This window comes from Natator depressus, chromosome 3 (genome assembly GCF_965152275.1).
Source record: "Natator depressus isolate rNatDep1 chromosome 3, rNatDep2.hap1, whole genome shotgun sequence".
Taxonomy (NCBI): Eukaryota; Metazoa; Chordata; order Testudines; family Cheloniidae; genus Natator; species Natator depressus.
In genome coordinates, this window is record NC_134236.1 from 20,112,015 (window position 1) to 20,134,190 (window position 22,176).

A 22,176-nucleotide genomic window follows, 5' to 3' on the forward strand; every position below is an offset into this window, starting at 1 on the left:
TACCTGTATGTGTCCGAAGAAGTATTTCTCAAATGGAGCTGTTGCTGAAGAAACAAGAACTGTTCTCCTTTGTGATGGCAAGATCCATCTGAATTTAGTCCAGCAGCTTTTTGATCTACCCATTATTGAAATGAAACATGGTAAGTTCTGTTTATTTCTGGTGGCTGGGTTACAGACAACATTTTCAATATCAGAGTTGTACTTGGAAACATATATAGGTATTTTGACATTTTTCCCAATAAGCCCTTGTTTTTGTCATCTGAAACATGGCAGAAGGTAGTAGTGCTGGCCTGAAGTAGTAATAACAAACACCAAATACATGGTTTCCATCATCAGCACCCCCCTATAAAAATTGTTCCAGCACCCCTGCCAGAACATCTCCCAAAATTACTTAAATGTTAGGGATGATTGCATCGGTGCCTGTGACAGAGTGCTGGGCAACAGCACCTGAGCCAGCACTCTGGTCACTGCAGCTCTAATTAATTACTCCAGAGCAGACCTCATTAAGAAGAGCTGTGCCTGATTGATGGGCTGGGGAGAACTAAGAGGCTAATTAGGCCATTAGGCAAATGGTACAAAAGGCACAGGAAGGAAGTGGGATGGAAGGAAGCAGATGGAGAGAGGGAGGGAGAGATTGTTCTTCCCTTCTTACCTCAGGAGCTGAAGACTCCCTAGGACTGGAGGTGTAAGTAAGGCTGCACAGAGTATAAGGGTGGTGGAAAGCAATATTGTAAATTATAAATATTGTAAATTGTATAGGGTGTTTTACCAGCAAAAATGTCGCTGAGCTGTTTGTGGACTTGAGCAGAGGCAAGAGCAAGCGTGCCCTTCCGTGCTGCCCCCAAACCAGAGCAATCAGTTAGATTCCTCTGTGGAGGGAGACAGAGAAAATAATCAGGACACAAAGTTCTTTGGAAACAGGGATGCTTCCTTTTAAAGCCTCTTGGCATCCTTACCCCTTTACCCTCTTCCACAAACATGCCATGTACCTGATGATATGGGGCGGGGGGTGAGGGGAATCATTCCTAGGATATTAAACTTTTTATGTCTGGAAAGTCTTGGGATCAGTGTAATCTAAAATTAGTACAGGAACCTAGTGTTCTAATCTGCCAAACTCTTCTCTTTTTACCTTCCACCAGTGATTTATTTGTAAAGATGGGGAGGATCCAAGAAAATCTTCTCCCTGGTCCATGAACTATCTAATCCTTGCCTGTAAATGTTTATCAGCTTCTCAGCCACCGCAGGGCATGTATTTCCCCCCCTCTCCTCTAAAATGGTTTCTGTGGCTGGTTTTATCATATGTTATATATATTATAAATGTTTGCCTTGGTCTGTAGCTGTGATCTCTTTGAGTGGCTTCCCACCCACAGGGACACCCAACAATAAATTCCTACCTCCCCACCCAGTTACCACCAACAAATAAAAATATTCCTCATAATTAGAGCTGGATGGGAGATGATTTTTCTGTCCCATGAAAATTTTCAACATTTCAAAAATTTTCAGAGAGCAAAAGCAATCCTGGCCCCAATAGCCTAGTGGTTAGGGCACTCACCTGGGATGAGGGAAACCTAGGTTTAAATCCCTGCTCTGAATCAGATACTTGAGGTACTTGAGCTTGGTTCTCCCACATCTACCAGGCTATTGGCAGTTCTGGGGTGGGACTCTCTCTCTCTCATTTTGACCAAAACTTCCATTCTGTACCTAAGAAACCTTCCTGACTGTAATATGCTATGATTGGCAACTTACCGCTAAACAGAGACCAGCAGAGGGATGGCACAGGTGCTGTCAGTGAGGACAGACCAGCGTAGGAAAATCTGCACAGCACCTGCTTACACTAGGCCTGATTAATCCTGGTGCTGATGCTGAGATCAGTGCAAAAACTGAGAATGGTGTCTCCCTGAAACTGGTTTGGTTTTGGGCTGCCTTAACTTTTACCCTGGATGCACCGGTCTCTCTGAGTAGCTCCAGCAGCCAAGCATGGGTGGGACATAAGACATCTCTCCCTCTGTCAGCATACCTCTTGTACTGGAGGTGGCTGCAGGTGGTAGAGTAGAGCCAACTATGCCAACTGTTCACCTGCTGGGGAGGCCCTCTGTGGAATTGATATTTTCAGAGAGATCCTTTTGCAGCAACACAAAGTGGCTTTAGCATGGGGAGGAGGTGATGAATTCCCATCTTTGGCCAGCACTATCAGTTCTTGATTTTAAGAGCACCAAATTCACCTGTTTAATTTAAAAAAAAAAAAAAGACATGGAGAGAGAGGCTGATAATTTAGTTAACGTCAACACTCTTCATTTTGATGCCCCAGGTTTTACAGAAGACAAATGCCACAACACAGAAGCACCTACAGATGTCTCTTCTGTCCAGTGTGCTGTTACACTCTTACAAATGGACTCCTTTTTTGAAAGAGCAAAGGGAATTGTTGAACCAAGAATCCCTCTCAAACCATGCAAAATTTACCAGATTCAGAGCAGAGGGATTTATGTGATTCTTCCATCAATTGAAGAACTGACCGGGAGTGGGGGCAGGTTGCACTCCCTGAGTTTTCCTTTGAGTTTGGGATTCAGGTGAGCTACAAAGCTCAAAGTATAATCCATCAAAATTGCTGAGTTTCACCTAGTTTTGCATTGAAACCCTGTAAAACCACAAGTTTTGCATAGTTTTGACACAAAACCATGAGATGGCCTGGGCACAAGTGACATGTTTGTGAACATTAGCAGACTGTACTACAAATGTGGGGTGATTTTCCAGTTTGCAACAAAACACAAAAAGTACACTGAAGGGTTAACAGAAATGTTATTCAGCTCCATCCCATCCTCTAACGCCACATAATTAGATGGGACACTTTGACAAATGTCCTTAGTTTGCAGCGATGGTTTCCATTTTTTTTTCTTTCGAATGAACATTTTGAAATGCTAATCTGCAACCGTGGGCCAAATTCATACTGACGCAAACCCACTGAAATGAACAGAATTACATCAGGAATGAACTTAGCCTTGCCCTGTGCTTCAAGTCCAGTAGCATAATGCCATTACCTTCACTAAATACAGCCTGTCAAATACAGCATTGGTAACAGCACATATTTGGAGGTCTCAGTCTTCTGCAGGTCATCTGTAATAATTATGTAAAGTAAAGGAGTATTTTTAAGATTACTTTTTGCACCACCTTTTTGCTAAGTAACAAAACATTTTGTGGGATATAATATAACACGAGTGTTAACTTATTGCAATTGTGATTTTTTTCAAACTTTCAAATGAATGGGGATAAAAACTCGCAAGAGAATAAAAAAGCAGGTTTTATCAGTTTGGCTGATAATACAGTTCTGTTGGTTTGTGTGGCAGCATTTCCAATTACAGCCCTCTAGTTTATAGACTCCAAAGTCTGTCCAGAATTAGAAAGAAGGTATTAACAGAAAAAGATTAAATGTTCATGGCTGGGAATGACAATCTTCTTATGATGTTATAGGTGACATGACAACATGAAATAGTGAAGCAGCTTGTGAAAGTGCTTAGTTTCCTTAGCATAAGGAAAGGTGATTTTGCTTTGCCAAATACACGATGTTGCAACTGAAAAAAAAATCAAGCACAGGGTTTTAGGGTTTTTACACTTCCTTTTTCCATAATCTTTTTCATTTTGAGTAGAAAAGTAAATTTATAAGAACTATCAAAATATACACAATGAAACATAGCCTACCAAAGATGCTATTCAAGGTCCTCTATTCCATAATTACGGGACAAGTAGGCCTTATCAATAATATGGCACACAGAGGTTCCCAGAGTGGTACTGCTGTCAGTGCTCTTTCTTCTGAAATGTCCAACTGAATAAAACAAAGGATATACAGACAAATTGTTATATATGTGTATGTTATGTCTTCCGATAACAAATAGGTAGCCCATTAGGGAAAAGACCCACTAGCAGTAAACAAACACAGTAAATATTGCTTTATTTTAAAAGGTGACTTACAAAGGAAAGAAAATAGGTTAGTATTCTTTTCTGCGTCTATATGATGCATGAAGCAAGCCTGAATGGTTTTGATTTTCTTTCTTTATTTCTTCTTTTTTTTCTGCTTTTTCTTTTTTTTTTTAAAAACATTAGAAATTCAGATAGGTATAACCTATATTTTCACGAGAAACTTTGGACAACTGGAAAGCTAATAGGTTTATGATATCAGAAATACTATACAGGTGAAACATAATTGAGAGGAGAAGTGATTTTTATTCAGTCAGTTTAAAAATCTTGTTGTTATTGTTATCACCTATTTAATATAAATGCCCAAGAAACACTTGGGAGAAAAGACATCTGTCAGAGATTCAACAACCCACCTCTTCAACTGAGGACTACGAAAGCTCAAAATCACCATTTCTGAGACCTCTAACAAATCATCCCACAAACCCACTAAGAACAAGACTTGACAGTCCTGATATTTCTAAGGTAAAAACCAAGCAATAGTAAAAACCAGACATACAAAACCAAAACCCTTTCAAGACCTCTTTATATCATAATTAGGGCTGTCAAGTGATTAAAAAAATTAATAACGATTAATCACGTAATTAAAAAAATTAATTGTGATTAATCGCACTGTTAAACAATAATAGAATACCATTTATTTAAATATTTTTGGATGTTTTCTACATTTTCAAATATATTGATTTCAATTACAAAACAGAATACAAAGTGAACAGTGCTCACTTTATATTTATTTTTGATTACAAGTATATGCACCGTAAAAAAAACAAAAGAAATGGTATTTTTCAATTCACCTAATACAAGTACTGTAGTGCAATCTCGTTATCATGAAAGTTGAACTTACATATGTACAGTTACGTACAAAAAAAACTACATTCAAAAATAAAACAAAGTCCACTCAGTCCTACTTCTTGTTCAGCCAATCGCTCAAACAAACAAATTTGTTTACATTTGCAGGAGATAATGCCCACTTCTTGTTTACAGTGTCACCTGAAAGTGAGAACAGGTGTTCTCATGGTACTGTTGAAGCCGGCATCGCAAGATATTTACCTGCCAGATGCGCTGAAAATTCATAGGTCCCTTCATGCTTCAACCACCATTCCAGGGGATATGCATCCATACTGATGATGGTTCTGCTCGATAACGATCCAAAGCAGTGCAGACAGACGCATGTTCATTTTCATTATCTGAGTCAGATGCCACCAGCAGATTTTCTTTTTTGGTCGTTCGGGTTCTGTAGTTTCTGCATTGGAGTGTTGCTCTTTTAAGACTTTTGAAAGCATGCGCCACACCTCATCCCTCTCAGATTTTGGGAAGGCACTTCAGATTCTTAAATGTTGGGTGAGTGCTGTAGCTATCTTTAGAAATCTCACATCGGTACCTTCTTTGTGTTTTGTGAAATCTGCAGCGAAAGTGTTCTTAAAATGAACAACATATGCTGGGTCATCATCTGAGACTGCTATAACATGAAATATATGGCAGAATGTGGGTCAAACAGAGCAGAGGACATGCAATCCCCCCCCCCCACCCCCCCAAAGGAGTTCAGTCACATATTTAATTAATGCATTATTTTTTTAATGAGCGTTATCAGCATGGAAGCATGTCGTCTGGAATGGTGGCTGAAGCATGAAGGGGCATACAAATGTTTAGCATATCTGACACATAAATACCTTGCAATGCTGGCTACAAAAGTGCCTTGCAAATGCCTGTTCTTACTTTTTGGTGACATTGTAAATAAGAAGAGGGCAGCATTATCTCCTCTAAATGTAAACAAACTTGCTTGTCTTAGCGATTGGCTGAACAAGAAGTAAGACTGAGTGGACTTGTAGGCTCTGAAGTTTTACATAGTTTTGTTTTTGAGTGCAGTTATGTAACAAAAAAATCTACATTTGTAAGTTGCACTTTCACGACAAAGAGATTGTATTACAGTACTTCTATGAGGTGAATTGAAAAATACTATTTCTTTTCTTTATCATTTTTACAGTGCAAATATTTGTAATCAAAAATAATATACACTTTGATTTCAATTACAACACAGAAAATAATATATATGAAAATGTAGAAAAAACATTCAAAATATTTAATAAATTTCAATTGGTATACTATTTTTTAACAGTGTGATTAAAACTGTGATTAATCGTGATTAATTTTTTTGAGTTAAATCACGTGAGTTAGCTGTGATTAATTGACCGCCCTAATCATAATTAGGAGTGGGAAAAAATACAAAGTCATTTTTTTCTTCTGCATATCACCAGAATTTAGAGCTGCTGAACAGTGCTAGATTGAAAGCCCTAGAGATGGAAGTTTCTATTTATCTCCAAAACAAATATAGCACAGGTAGTTTCTTAATATTGTATTTTAATTTTTGTCATTCCTTCATCATTTGGGAGGAGGGGATGAGCAGATGGAGGAGCAGAAGTAGATGGCATTGGAGCACAGGTTAGCTGTGGAAGGCTAGACAAAAAAGTTTTGAGGAGGAAAGGGGGCATCGACATCAGCAAAAACTGAATTTGTTTTTCATTATCGCTAAGCAGGGTTAGTAAAAATGCCTGAGCCCTTTGTACACTAGGACTTTGATTAATGTTACCATTGAGGAAGCTTCACTTACGGTGGATTGCCAGATATGAATTCTGCTAGTATAGACAAGGTTTTAATGCAGAGGAAAAGGAAGGGTAATATGCTGGACGTCCTATTTTAAAGTGTGATTGTATATTGTATGTAAGCACATCAGTACATTCATTTTCTTTAATGCTCAATTTCTTTATAGGTTCTTCTTGGATTGTTCTCACTGCAGACAGTGAAGGCTTTGTTCCATTAATGTTCAAAGCAAAGCAAGAGATAATTATAAGGGATGGAAGTGATAGTTCAGAAGCCTATGGAAGTCACTCCTGCAAAAACAGCATTTCTATGCAACCACCAAGCAGTGTGACATAATTTCAGGATGAAGAATGAGAATGCCCTTCTGTTATGAGACAATAAAAAAAGACATTCTGCAGTATCAGAAACTGCATGACTAGAAAACTGTCTCCCATACATTCAGTGCGTTGAAACTGTAATACATGTGGCACAGTTCCACAGTAGTTAGAGTCTATCTGGGCTTCCGTGGTCCGTTCTGCAGGATCAGATCTAGATTCATGTCTGTTTCATCTGACACTAATAATGCTTGTGGCAGGATCTGAGCAGTGGGTGAGGAAAGACTGTTCCTCTGTAGCTGGTACTTTAATTCTGTTCAAGATATTCTTGGAGTGGCAAGTTAAAATCATGTGATGACAATAATGGAAAAACATCAAGAGTGGGTGGGGCAACTCAGCAGTAACAGGTACACATTTTGCACTAAAAGCTGGTGTTACTGAAGGAAGTTTTTTAAAGTTCATTTCTGTTTATTAACATACACAGAAAGCAATCACTTTTTTGGCTTGGCAAGAGCTTGCTGCTCCAGTGGATCCTAGAGAAACTTGCACCATTTTGGAGAAATACGTGATTTTTATGTGAAGATGCATGACTGTTAAAAGAGCTCTGTCAGTGTCTCATCTGGCATGAGGATCTGTATAGCGGAACCCAGGAAAACAACTATTTAGCATGCAACAAAGAAAAAAAATAACAAGGTAAAGCAAAGATCAAAGACATTTGAAGACACTATTACATATTACAAGCACATCCTGGGAGCAGTTGGACAGATTTGTGGGAGCTCAAACGATTGAGGATGAGAGAAGGAACAACAAAGGAATTGAATAAACTCACTGTTTTTCCAGGAAGTAGGGAGGGAAGGGTGAAGTGTTATAGTCCATTCTGTGTGTGGGCTCCTGTTTGTCATACTGGGTATGCACTGACAGAAAGTATGGAGAGGCATACCTGTTTCATCCTTCATTCCTTGAGTGCAAAGGATGAATTTTTTTGTAATCTTTTTCCTATAAGTTTTAGTCCTTAAATCTGTTAAAAGCATTTATCATCACAGTTTGAATCTTTGTCTTTGTGAATATCTCTGAGAAGTGTTTTTCCTGCACCTTGGGAACCATGGTAACATTGTTTATATAGCAGACATATGGTAAAATCTATGTGATAAACTGCATTTATCATACAACTCATTTCACTTGCAGTCTCCCCATTAATGAATCTCCTCCTGGGACTTATTCTAACATTCCACAGTGCTGCGCAATAAAAGACATGTTTCTTTCTATTCCCCCAAAGTGTGGGATTTCTCTTTATAAATTACATAGGCCCATGGCTCAAGATGGGCAATAATCAGTCTTCTGCCAATGAGAGGTGTTAGGATATAGATATACAGGCCTGTCTGCAAGGGCCTATACTTTAAGAATTTAGGTACATGTTTATTATTTAGCTAGTTATAGAGGTATAAAAGAGAGAATCAAAATCACTGTCTGCCTGTATAAGGCCTTTTCTCACTGTGACATCTGAGGCCCTGTTCTTAGGCTAAGGCCTTTGGCTAAGCAGCAGAGGCAGCCATAAGCTGGGAAGCGAACGGTCACATCCTTACATTCCAAACTGGTCACACTGAAATAAGGTGCTATTGGGCTGTTAGGAATACAATCCTGTCCTGATAATGCCTATCACCTCCAGAGAAAGGGAAGTGCCTAGAAGACATAAAAGGAAACTTTAGTTTGATAGCATCCTGTCTGGCAAGAACTTACTTATCAATAGCTGGGATGTGAATTCCTCATTTATTTCAGGAGCTTCTAACAAAGTGGCTGATGCACTCTCTGGTGAAAGCTTTCCAAAATCAACTGGTTAAAATCGTCCTTAAGATGTGGAAAATATTCTTAGTCTTTATACAGTTAATAGTATATTTAGAGATGCATGTGTCTTATTAACTCTGTTTTCTCCTAGAGCTCCAGGAAGAAATCACAGCCAGTGTTTCACCCTATCTGTGATTTTGGGGGGGGGGGTGTCATAAATATAAAGGGAAGGGTGACCATCTTTCTGTATACAGTGCTATAAAATCCCTCCTGGCCAGAGGCAAAATCCTTTCACCTGTAAAGGGTTAAGAAGCTAAGGTAACCCTGCTGGCACCTGACCCAAAATGGCCAATGAGGGGACAAGATTCTTTCAAATCTGGAGGGGGGGACAAAGGGTTTTGTCTGTCTGTCTGTATGATACCTTTGCCGGGAACAGATCAAGGATGCAAGCCTTCCAACTCCTGTAAAGTTAGTAAGTAATCTAGCTAGAATATACATTAGATTTTCTTTTGTTTTTTGGCTTGTGAAATTTGCTGTGCTGGAGGGAATGTGTAGTCCTGTTTTTGTAACTTAAGGTTTTGCCTAGAGGGATTCTCTGTGTTTTGAATCTGATTACCCTGTAAAGTATTTACCATCCTGATTTTAAAGAGGTGATTCTTTTACCTTTTCTTTAAATAAAATTCTTCTTTTAAGAACCTGATTGATTTTTCATTGTTTTTACGATCCAAGGGTTTGGGTCTCTGTTCACCTGTAGCAATTGGTGAGGATATTATTATTAAGCTTTCCCCAGGAAAGGGGTTGTAGGGATTGGGGGAAGAGGTCTCAAAGTGGTCTCTTTCCCTGTTCTTTGTTTAAATCGCTTGATGGTGGCAGTGTATCAGGTTTTTAACCTAAGCTGGTTCCCCAGGCAACAAAGAAATCTGTGCCTTAGGGAAGTTTTTAACCTAAGCTGGTAAGAATAAGCTTAGGGGGTCTTTCATGCAGGTCCCCACATCTGTACCCTAGAGTTCAGAGTGGGGAAGGAACCTTGAAACCTCTCATTTTATTTGTTGTTCTATCACTGTAGTCCCCATTTCCCTATTGTCTGTATAATCTCTGTCTGATTCTGTGATCGTTTCTGTCTGCTGTATAATTAATTTGCTAGGTGTAAACTAATTAAGGTGGTGGGATATAATTGGTTAAATATGTTACAATATGTTAGGATTGGTTAGTTAAATTTCAGTAAAATGATTGGTTAAGGTTAAGCAGAACTCAAGTTTTACTATATAGTCTGCAGTCAATCAGGAAGAAAATGGGGGTGGGGGAATTGGAATCATGTTTTGCTAAAGGGGGGAATGGGAACAGGGACACAGGCAAGTTTCTGTGGTGTCAGAGCTGGGAAGGGGGACACTAAGGAAGGAAATTGGAATCATTGCTTGCTGGAAGTTCACCCCAATAAACATTGAATTGTTTGCACCTTTGGACTTCGGGTATTGTTGCTCTCTGTTCATGCGAGAAGGACCAGGGAAGTGAGCGGGTGAAGGAATAAGCCCCCTAACAAAAGGTTTAAGGTTCAATATCACATGGCTTATCAGGGCCAGCAATGGAAGCCTTAAGCCATCAATTTAAAGGCAAGAATTTCTCTACCCCTTTCCCAGTAGCATATGGCTAATACTGGTAGGTCACAAGATCTTGGACCTTAAAATCCCAGCATTGCTAGGGGAAAAAAAGTATGTAAAAATAATTTTAGGTAACTTTTAGAGATTTTTAAAATGTGGCCTCTGCAAGTCCAGTACCGTTGTACTCTTATACTAAGGTAGTCTCTGCCCTTTAACACTGGGTAAAGGGGCCAAAGCAGCATATAGGGCTCTAAAAATCTCAAATCCAGCTGGGGGCCAATTCCTTGAGAGCAGCCAATTCCTTGAGAGGCTTTCTGAGGACTCTTTACAAGCCCTGGTATAGGAGATGTGTTCGGTGTGGGGCTGGAAGCAGGAAGTGTGTGTCAACAGCTGGCCCGTAGCATACAGCACTGTGGAAATTCCAGGCAGCAGTGCAGTCCACAGGGCAGCCCAGGGAGGCAGCTGTAACTTAGACAGGCTCCCTAATTTACACCAGGGGCCACTCCACCCACCAGAACAACCAGGGGTCAAGAAGGCACAAAGATGCTTTAAAGCCACCTTAGCAGCACCCATTCCCCCTGGGCTGCAAGTTCTATGCTGCACCTCTTAGAATAGCAAAAACAACGAGGGGTCCTTGTGGCACTTTAGAGACCAACAAATTTATTTGAGCATAAGCTTTCATGGGCTAAAACCCACTTCATCAGATGCAGGGAGTGGAACATACAGTAGGGAGGTATAAATACACAGCATATGAAAAGATGGGAGTTGCCTTATCAAGCCTGTGTGGTGGGGTCAGTGCTAACGAGCCAATTCAATTTAAGTTGGAAGTAGGCAATTCTCAACAGTTGACCAAAAGGAGTGGAAGTCACTTTTGTAGTGTTAATGAGGCCAGTGTAAACAAGGTGGCCCATTTCAAACAATTGACACGAAGGTGTGAGTATTTAGTAAGGGGAAATTAGTTTTTGTAAAAACAAGGAGGAGTACTTGTGAATAGCAGTATCATCGTTGCACTGCCAGAAAAGGGTGATCTTACTCCATGCACTCACTGGAGAGGTACTGTGCTATTATTAGACCTGGGCAAAGTACTGGCTACTGTTATGCTGAATAGAATGAACAAGACAGTGGATGAAATGTTACGAGAAGAATAGGCTTGGAGATCATGTTGCGAACAGATACTCACTCTTCAACAGATCATCAGCAAAGCTACTGTTTGGCAAAGCCCCATCTTAATCAACTTTAAGAAAGAACAAGATAGTATCCACAGAGAGACACTGTGGAATATTGCTAGCAGTTAATACCAGACAAGTTGATCAACATAATAAGGAGTTGATATGATGGAAGCAGATGTGCAGTAAGATCAGATACCGGGCTGGGTGAGTGGTTTGATATTATAATTGAAGTTATAAGGGTGTGTATTATCACCAATCCTTTTTGCATTAGCTATACACTGTGTGATGAGCAACAAAAGGTGTAAAATGGGATAGTGGAGATGAGTTACATAATGTTGGCTTTGCCGACAACATTGCTTTACTAAGTACGACGGGGAACGGAATTATTGCCCTCATGTCAGAGAGAGAAGAGCAAGCAGCCAAAATTGGATTGAAAGTAAATGCAGATAAAGCCAAAATTATGAAGATAGGAACTTGGACAACAGATGCAAAGGTGTATGTGAATGGAAAATAAATCGAAGGGGTAGAAGAGTTCTGTAACCAGGAAGTGTGATGACATTTGAAGGTGGCTAAGATAAAGATTTCATAAGAGATTAGGAAAAGCAAACACCACTTTTGAAAGGATTAACAACATCTGGTCAAACAGAAGTCTCCACATCAAACTAAAGGTCAGATTATACCATGGAATTGTACAGAGCAAAGACATGGCCAGTGATAGTGGCTAACAAAAAAAGATTGGAGGCTGGCTGTAATGGGAGCCCTCATCCCTAGAGTGCCCCCTGGCAGCTCAGAGCAGTGCCACCTTTGCATCCCTGCCTCAGTTTCCCCTGAATGAGGGTTTTAATAAATCCAATAAAGCTTATATCTTGAACAGCAGGACCTAGTTTATTCAACCCCAAAGACAGAACATCACACAAATAGGCCTCCCCCTCACCTTCTCTATCTGCAGGGAGGGGGGGCTGAGTAACCCTTAGTAAACCTAAAATGTAGCATTCACATAGTGCAGTCCTCTAGTGTAGGTAGACCGTAACAGATGTTACTCAAGTTGAACATATGAGCTGCTTTTCCATTATCTCACACAAAAGAGCACTGCGCACACACACACACACGGTTGTGGGTTAGTGATTTTGTGCCTTTGATTTTTTACCAACCTGAGGTCATTCCACAATGTCTCAGATTCACTTTGCTGAGATTTACTTTTCCCCCTGGTGTTGTCATCTATTAAAGAATTGCCAGTATCTTGCTGTTACTGACATTTGGATGCGCTTACTGCAATACAACCTCTTTTTGCAGGCAGCCAAAATTGTCCTTGAACTTTATGTCTCCACTATTATTTGACACATACGTATCAGCAGCCAGGTGTGATCAAATGTTTGGTGGCATGTGGTGCCAATACTTCAGTATTGGCACAGAAAGACTTCCTGCAGAGGAGATGACATTTGCAATGTTATGAAAACTTGCCACCGAAAACCATCCGTGCCTGACAACCTATGTCCTTTGGCAAGGATCCATCCAACTTGTCAGCAGACACCATGCTATCTTAACAGACGAGAGTGAATGCAGCCAAGAAAGGAATATATCTCAGTGTAATACTAGACACAAAACTGATTCATAGCTCCAGAAAAAAGGCAAACCAGAATTTCACATTAGAGACCCCAATCATTTCCTTTAAATCAAACTAAGACTTAAACATTTACAAACAGGAAAAACATTAATGGTTTGTAAGAAGGCAACATACTAAGAGAATGTAACATCTTATGGGATTTTTGTGATAATTTTGTTAACTTTCAGAAGAAAAGGAATGAAAAGTTGGACATGATAAAAGGCACTAGCCATATAATTGAATTTTAGTCTTCTGTAATGATTACTTTTCACAACAGGAAAATCCTTTTGTTACAAACTGTTCGCTCTTTAGAGACTAACACATTTATTTGGGTATCAGCTTTCATGGGCTAAAACCCACTTCATCAGATGCATGGAGTGAAAAGTACGGTAGGCAGGTATATATATGTTACAGCACATGAAAAGATGGGAGTTGCCTTACCAAGTTGGGGGTCAGTGCTAACGGGGCCAATTCAATCATTGACCCCAAACTTGGTAAGGCAACTCCCATCTTTTCATGTGCTGTAATATATATACCTGCCTACCGTATTTTTCACTCCATGCATCTGATGAAGTGGGTTTTAGCCCACGAAAGCTGATGCCCAAATAAATTTGTTAGTCTCTAAGGTGCCACAAGGATTCCTCCTTGTTTTTGCTGATACAGACGAACACAGCTACCCCTCTGAAACCTGTTCACTCTTTGTTTCATATATTTCTGAGTTTTGGGAAAGTGGCTTGTACCTCTTTGTTCAGTTGCTCTGAAACATAAAAGAACCCTCTTAGAATTCTATGATCCTCTCTCTGAAACATGAGGGTTCAAATCTTGGCTGCTAACCAATCATCAGCAGGTGTTCTTAAATTACATACAAGTATTGTTGTGCTGTGAGGTACTGGTGATTACATCAACCTCTTTGAGACTGGGTGTGAGCACACCCTTCAATTAACATAACTGTGAAGAGAATCACAAGCCCCACAGCTAAGAAAAAAGGGGTTGTGAAAAATGTGAACCCACCAGGTAGTTTTGGCTGGAGTGGAGGGGTTTTGTTGAGTATCTTTTGGGCAAGCGTTCGCATGACTGCGAAGGACAGCAGAACGAGAGAGACTTAGGGCCTGAGCAAGAAAGCCAAGCAAGCAGCCTGTAAGTATGGTGAGACCCTTGAGAACTCTAGAGAGCGATCGAGGTTGGAGGTGATGGCTGAATGAAGCATCAGCCTGTAAACTAAGAAACTGTTCCTTTTGGTTTTGGTCCCTCCTGTGTTTGGAAGAGGACTTTGTATGTTCCTTGTAAGTAAGCAAGATTGCATCAAAGAAAACACCAGACTCCATCAGCAATTTCTACACCCAACCGGGACATGCCCAGGGACCCAAACTTTGACTAGTCACTGGAGTCAACATGGGATAACAGTATATCTAATGTGTCCATCACTGTTATGTTCCCTGTGTGGCACTTCCAGCCCAGCTTCATGCCCAAAATTATTTTCACTGAATTAATAATTTAAACAAATAAAAACAAGCCTACTGATATTAAGTTTTAACATTTTTTCCAAACAGCCTTTATTTGGGGCCTAAACTACCTGACAGTGCCCCTGTAAACTCTCCCTTCAGATGTAATGGCAGGCACTCACCCTGGGAGCCCCACTGTGGAACCGCAATTAAATTTCTGCCTCTGTTTCCCAAGTTCAATGCAGTTTGTATACAGCCTTCAGGGAAGAGGGGTAGTATATGGTATGGTATGTAAATAAGCCTTCTGCTGTAAGTCCTCAGGCTTCTCCACTGCCTGCAGCTTTGCAGTATCTCCCCTGTTAATTCAGGGTATCTCCCAAGCCTTCCTGCCCAGAGAGCTTTACAGTCTCTCTCCTCTGGTGCATTCTCTCTTTGTGTACTGGGCACAGTGCCTCTCCCCAAGAGGCATGACTGGAAATAGCTTCCTACCCAGCTTCCCCAAGGAGTTCTCTCCCCAAGAGCTTCCCCTCTCTGTTCTGGGCTCCTGCCTGAGCCCTCATAACCCTTTAAAAGTGTTCCTTAACTAATAAGCTACCACCCAGCTACTTATCCAATTAACCATCCACAGGTGGATCTGGGTTGGTTCATTCTCTTTGGTGGAGCCTGTCACAGGGAGGCTGGGAGCCTGAACCATGACACAGGGTAGACTATAATGGTAACTTGAAAATGCACCTGATTTATGAGGTAATAACCATATCCTGGCTAATAAGCTCAAAGAATATAATGATGATGACGTTAACAGGAATCATTCTCAAGTTATTATTGTGCTGAAATTTTAAACATTCAAATTTACAACAAAAGTGAAGAAAAAATATGTATAAATCACAAAACTGGACTAGGTACCTGCAGGGTGGTACTGTAAAAAAATGTTAAATAACCTTTTTATTCTTTCCTTCCCCTCTATTCCTTCCCCGATTACCTCTCTCCTGCCCCTCCCCCAGGATCTCATCTATAACTTCTCCTTTCCCTAACCTTTTTTCTTCCCTACAGGTCAGCATGGCTCTTCTCACCCCAACTGCTGCATATTTTTATTTATGTTGTGATTCAAAACTGATTCGAGATGAAGAAGCTGTAAACCACACAATGTAGGTAATTTAAATAATGAAAACACAAATTTATAATCGTTATTGTGTGAACCAGAACTTTGTTAAATTACAGGTATTGAGGGATGAGTGGAAGGTTAGAGCCAATGTCAAAATTCCCATTGACTCAATGTGAGAGAGATTATTATTATTTATCAAAGACAAAATGTGTGCTGGGACTGAGCCTGAACATGGGAAATGAATTCCACTGTTTTTGTTTTTTTAAACAGTATTTTAATTGCCCCATTTTTTCCTTCTCTTTCACGTAAATCTTGGGGATTTTCAGCATCAGCTGAAGGTCAGAAGAAACTGAGGCATCATCTATGTTGTTGGCAAACAGATTAAAAATTCTGAAGAGAAGAACCAAGGGGAGCAGAGAGATTTACTTATTTGCAGTACAATTGTTAAGAAATAACCATAGTGATTTATGCAAATCACTGCTGTCTGACTGGCTAACAATGGCTGCCAGCCAATCAGAGTACAGGGATTCACATACGATATTGTAATTGTGAAATAACTATTCAGTGGTTATGCAAATAATATACTCATAACCAGAATTCAGGGAATTGCATAACTGAGAAACAATGTTATTAACTATATAGCATCTCAGCACTCCGGTAGGCTAAGACAATTCCATTTCAGTTTATTGATCTTACATCTGATATAATTTCAATTGTAAATATACTGTAATGTTTGTTATGACATATGATAATGTTTATACCATTTAAATATTTTATAATGTTTATGATAAATATTTTATAATGTTTGTTTTGTGGGGTCTTAGATTCATCCATATATGACTTTGTTTTACAGTTCTGCATTTAAGATATTGTATATGTTAAAAAAATTAAAATATTTTGAATTTTTAAACTGAATACTCATATAATTGTAGATATAAGAAGAAGAAGAAAGAAATACCTAATATGAAGACATCTACTGGCACACAGTTAAAATGAGGTCTCCCCGCCTGAAGAAACAAAATGTTCTAAAACCTTATTGCTGAATATTACCATTAACATTCAATCTAAGGATACATCAAACCGTTGTTTTGGAGAATACAGGTATGCAAATTATCTAAGCACAATTCACTGTAAGGTTACAGAAATATGATTGTACTCATGAATTAGTTTCTCTCTCAACAAATTGATATTGACCAATAAAGCCCCCTAGTGGCTAAACACTCCTTTAAATATAGGGAAAAAAACAGTACAGTAGAAATCTCTTAAATGCCTAGTGCTAAGAAACTTGCTAGGCTAGCTACACTTCCTGTTTAAACAAGTTAGCAAAAGTTTTCTTATTAATCAATGGCTTGAAAATACCCATCAGTCCCCAACTGCACCAGTATCAATCTCACAAAACCATAACTTCTACACATTCTACTCTATTCTATTCAGGTTCTTATGACACTGTGGTATCTCGGCACCTTTCAGAGTTAAAACATAAACAAAGTGACAAGAATCTCTCAAACAGGTTTTGTCTCCATTCCTCCCATCCTGGGGAGAGACGGAAGAAACGAATGCATCTACTTAATTTCCTGTTCATCTCTGTGCCAGGATTGTTCTCTGTTGTTCATCTACAAAAGTTTTGTCCTCTCTACTTTTAAAGGTGACCTGCAGAGGGGAAAACAAAATGGAGTTTGTACCCTTTTTGATGGTTTATGATAACCTGAAAAGTTGCGGGGGCGGTTTCTATGTGTGTTTGTGGAGAGGCAGGGTATGGAGGATATTTGAGGTTTCAGATTTTTTTTAACATTAAAAATTTATTTACTCACCTCAAGACTGGTTTGCTGTAACTTATAGTATCTAGGTCTGAAAGCTGCTGCAATGAAGAATCACTATTTTGTGCAAAATATGGTAGCCCAACTCACTCCTTTGCTCCAATCCTTCCACTGCTTCCAGTCTATTTCCATTGCCAGTTCTCAGCTATGGAATGAGCTTGCTGAGGAGATCAGACTGGAGTTTGACCAGTTTCAAGTTGCACTGCAAGACCTTGCTGTTTGACAAATCTTTTCCACCATAGCCATATTAAGGGGAGGAGGAAACCCTCTTCCCTGCATTCATCTTGAGCACTCCTGCTGATCTCAGCTAAGCAATATGTCAGAAGGAAAGAGGTGACATGTCAAGTAGGAAGCACCCATGCTATTCTGAGCTTTCTAGGACAGAAATAACACTTTCTATTCCATCCAGTTGCCAAGAGATTGTCATAGATAAAGTTTAAGGCCAGAAAGGACCAATAGATCATTTAGTTTGACAACCATTAAATTTCACGCAGTTACCCCTGTAGTGAGCCCAAAAACTCGTGTGTGGCTAAAGCATATCTTTCAAAAAAAGGCATTGAGTCTTCATTGGAAGACATTCAGAGATGGAGAATCCATCACTTTTCTTGGTAATTTGTTCTAATTGTTAATCACAGTCACTTTTAGAAATTTGTGCCTTATTTCCAATTTGAATTTGTCTGGCTTCAGCTTTCAGCCATTGGTTCTTGTCATGCCGTACTCCACAGGGTTAAAGTGCCCTTTAGTAGCCAGTATTTTCTCCCTGTATTTACACACTGTAATGAAATCACCTCTTGATCTTCTTTTTGATTAGCTATACAGATTGAGCTCTTTAAATCTCTCATTGAAAAGCATTTTTTCCAGTCGACAAGTTGTTTGTGTGGCTCTTTTCTGCACCCTCTCCAATTTTTCAACATAGCTTTTAAGATGTGGACACTAGAACTGTACACAGTCTTCCAGTTTTGGTCTCACAGGTAAAATCACCTCCCTACTCACTATTGCCATTTATACATCCCCAGAATCACATTAGCCCTTTTAGCCACAGCATCACGCTGGCTGGCAACTGATGGTGTTGCTTGTCCACTATGATTCCTAAATCCTTTTCAGAGGCACTGCTTTCCAGGATACAGTCCTGCATTCTGTAGGTATCACATGCATTCCTTGTTCCTAGATGCAGATACCCATCCTTGGGTATGGTGAATCGGGGTGACCGTCCTGGGCCCCGGACTTTGGGGGGCACCGCAGGAGGGGGTGGAGAGGTGAGATGGGTGGACGAGTGGGGTGAGGAGGTGAACGGTAGGCGGGCAGGGGGGATAAGGAAGAGCCCCCCTACCAGAACATCCCCTCCCCCCAGCCCCTCCTGCCTGCCAGCAGGCCCCCCCCGATCAGCACCTCCCACTTCCTCTCAGCGCCTACCGCAGATCAGATGTTTTGCCCACAGCATCAGGAGGCACTGGGGAGGAGGGGAGAGGAGTGAGGGCGCAGAGCGCTCAAGAGAGGGGGTGGAACTAGGTGGAGAAGAGGTGGGGTGGGAAGAGGCAGGGGTGGGAAAAAGCAGGGCAGGGGTGGGGCCTTGTGGGAAGGGGTGGAGTGGGGGCGGGAGCGGGGCGGGGCCAGGCAGAACACCCTCCAGCAGATTAGAAACTCGGCGCCTATGTCCTGGGCCCCACACTCCCACAAGGGATGGCCCTGCCTAGATGTATAATTTTGCATTTGGCTGCATTAAAATTCCTTTTGTTAGAATGAGCCCATCTTACCAAGAAATCCAGATTGCTTTGTATGATTCCCCTGTCCTCATTATTTACCCCTCCACCAAACTTTGTGTCTCCCTATATTTTATCAGCATTCATTTTATATGTACTTCCAGATCATTGATGAAAATGGTGGTCACTGTAGAGCCCCACTAGAAACACTACCATTCAATAATGATCTGTAATCTGTGACTGTCAGCCAGTTCTTAATCCATTTAACACGTGCTTTCTAGATAATGTATATTGTTAAGTTTTTAATTAGAATGTTGTGCAATTCTAAGTCAAACACCTTACAAAGTCTAAGGATATTACATCTACATACTTACTTTTATCAGCCAAACTTGTAATCTCTTGAAAAAATGAAAGCACATTCATTTGACAAGACCTAGTTTCCATACACCATGCTGACTGGCTTTAATTATATTCCTAACCTTCAATTCATTATTAATTGAATCCTGTTTCAACTTTTCCATTACTTTCCCTGAGTTGGATGTTAGGCTAAACGCCCTATACTTACCTAGATCATCCTGCTTGCTGCTTTTAAATGTTGGCACAACATTAGCAGTTTGCCACTCCCCTGGTATATCCCTGGTATTCCAAGATTTATTAAAAATTCACATCTGTGGGCCTGAGATCTCCTCAGCCAGTTCTTTTAGGACACTTGGGTGCAAGTTATCCAGGCCTGCTAATATAAAAATGTTTATCCATAGTCAATCTGGTTTAACATCTTCCTCGGTTGCTAACAGACTGGAAAGTATTTTGTCATGTGATATAAGCACATCATCCTGCTTCTTTCCAAATACAGAACAAAAATAGTTATTGAACATGTCTGCCCTTTCAGCATCATTATTAATAATTTTACCATCTCCCTCTAGTAATGGGCCCATACCATTGCTAGGATTTCTTTTGTTCCTAAGAAACTTTAAAAAATCCTCCGTATTGTCCTTAGCTTTGCCAGCCAAGGATTTTTCCCTAATACAGTGGTTCCCAAACTTGTTCCACCGCTTGTGCAGGGAAAGCCCCTGGCGGGCCTGGCTGGTTTGTTTACCTGTCGTGTCCGCAGGTTCGGCCGATCGTGGCTCCCAGTGGCTGCAGTTCGCTGCTCCAGGCCGATGGGAGCTGCTGGAAGCGGCGCGGGCTGAGGGACGTACTGGCCGCCGCTTCCAGCAGCTCCCATTGGCCTGGAGCCGCGAACCGCGGCCACTGGGAGCCGTGAACCACGGCCACTGGGAGACGCGATCGGCCGAACCTGCGGACACGGCAGGTAAACAAACTGGCCCGGCCCGCCAGGGACTTTACCCGCACAAGCGGCGGAACAAGTTTGGGAACCACTGCTCTAATATCTCTAGCATCCCTTGTCAATTGTCTACATTTTGTAACTTCTAATTTGTATTAATTGCTATTTTTGCTTTTTTTCACTTGTGATATATTGCTTTTTTATTTCTAATTGTTGCCTGCACTTTGCCATTGAACAAGGATAGACTTTTAGTCAAAGTTGTCCTGTTTCTTGGTTGTGGAATCATGGCTTTTTGGCTATCTAAACTTTTCTTTAAAAATTCCCAATATTCATTCACATTTTTCTCTCTAAAATCTTCATCCTAGTCAATTTTGCTCATAATCTTCCTCATCTTGGGGAAATTAGCTCTTTTGAAGCACTAAATGTATACTACTGGTTTTGCCTGTCCTTTGTTCTATCCTATTGAATGTAACCAGGTCATAATCACTGGTCATTTGGTAACCACCAACTTTTAGTCCAATGATTAATTCATTTTTATCCATCATAATGAGGTCCAAAATAGTTACCTCATAGTAGGCACAATAACTTTTGTTTTAGAAAATTATCATCTATAACTTTTAGAATAATGTTCTACTACTGGCTGCATGAGACCTCCAGCATATGTCTTCCTCCCAAGCTGAAGAAGCACATAGTAACACTATTTTTCTTTCCACACATTACAGACAGGTGCTTAAGGAGTAACTCATTCTGTTCTCTAGTTGATTTGGCGGTAACAGACCCCCAGCAGAAGACTCTCCTCGGCTGTTACCACATTGATTCATATGCATTACAGATCCTGGGGTTCTGATTTATCAGTAACTCTAAAACAAGTAATATTGTCTTTAATGTAGAGTGCCACCCTTTCACCCTTTACTTACTTTCTCCTTCCTGAACACGGCATATCCAGTGATTTTAACATCCCAATCATGCAACTCATCCCACCAGGTTTCAGTAATCCCAATTGTACCAAATTTCTTCTCATCAATGAGAATTTCCAATTCGTCTTCCTTGTTGCTCAGACTCCTAGCATTGGTATAGATTTTCTTCTCTTCACATTCTTTGCCATGTTGTTTCACTTTGTTCTCGATATGCTGAGTCTGTACCACATTTGCCTTCTTAGCATCCTCCTTTTCTGTTGCGAATTTAAGACCTTTTTTATGTCTGCCAGCACAGATGCCAAAGCAAAGATGTAACATGCTTGTGGCAAATTACTTAGCAATCGAGCTGCCCCATTTTGAATTTGCTTCAGGTTTCAAAAGGCTGTAAAGTGTATTCTCTAGACTGCATTGAATCAGTCCAGTCTAGAGATGACAAAGTTGCAAGGTCTACAACTGCAGGAAGTGTGGGTAAGACTTGGGTGTCTTTGTAGAGACCTTAGATGGCGCTATATACGTATTATGTAATATTATGACTGAGGATTCAGGACCAAAGATGCTGCATTCCCTATATTCCCCACTTTGCGTTAAAGGTGATCCAAAAAGGGGGAGAAATAAATTAGGTGTGTGTCCTTTTTTGCACTTTTATCTTGTGTGAGATGCAATAACAGAGTCCTGATGTTGTGTTCAACCCCCAGTACTGCACCACCAAGGCCTGTGTGCAGGGACCCGTAGTGCTCTCCTCTTGATGCAGCTCGTGAAGCGCCCACGGGAAACGCAGGGAAATGTGAGGTGCGGGCAGGCTGGGGCGAGGCCAGGCCAGGGCGAGGCCAGGCGCTAGGCCTGGTCAGCAGATGGAGGACCTAGGGCACCATGAGGCACTGCC

General features: G+C 40.6%; 1 protein-coding gene across 1 annotated transcript in view; it reads left to right on the forward strand.

Moving 5' to 3' along the window:
• LOC141984447 (WD repeat and coiled-coil-containing protein-like) overlaps positions 1–6,900 on the forward strand; it is a 30,153-nt gene extending 23,253 nt beyond the window's left edge. The window contains exons 2-3 of the mRNA XM_074947514.1: positions 20–140; positions 6,734–6,900. Coding sequence (XP_074803615.1) covers positions 20–140; positions 6,734–6,900 — 288 coding nt within the window. The remainder of the gene's footprint in view (positions 1–19; positions 141–6,733) is intronic.
• The last annotated feature ends 15,276 nt before the right edge of the window (positions 6,901–22,176 follow it).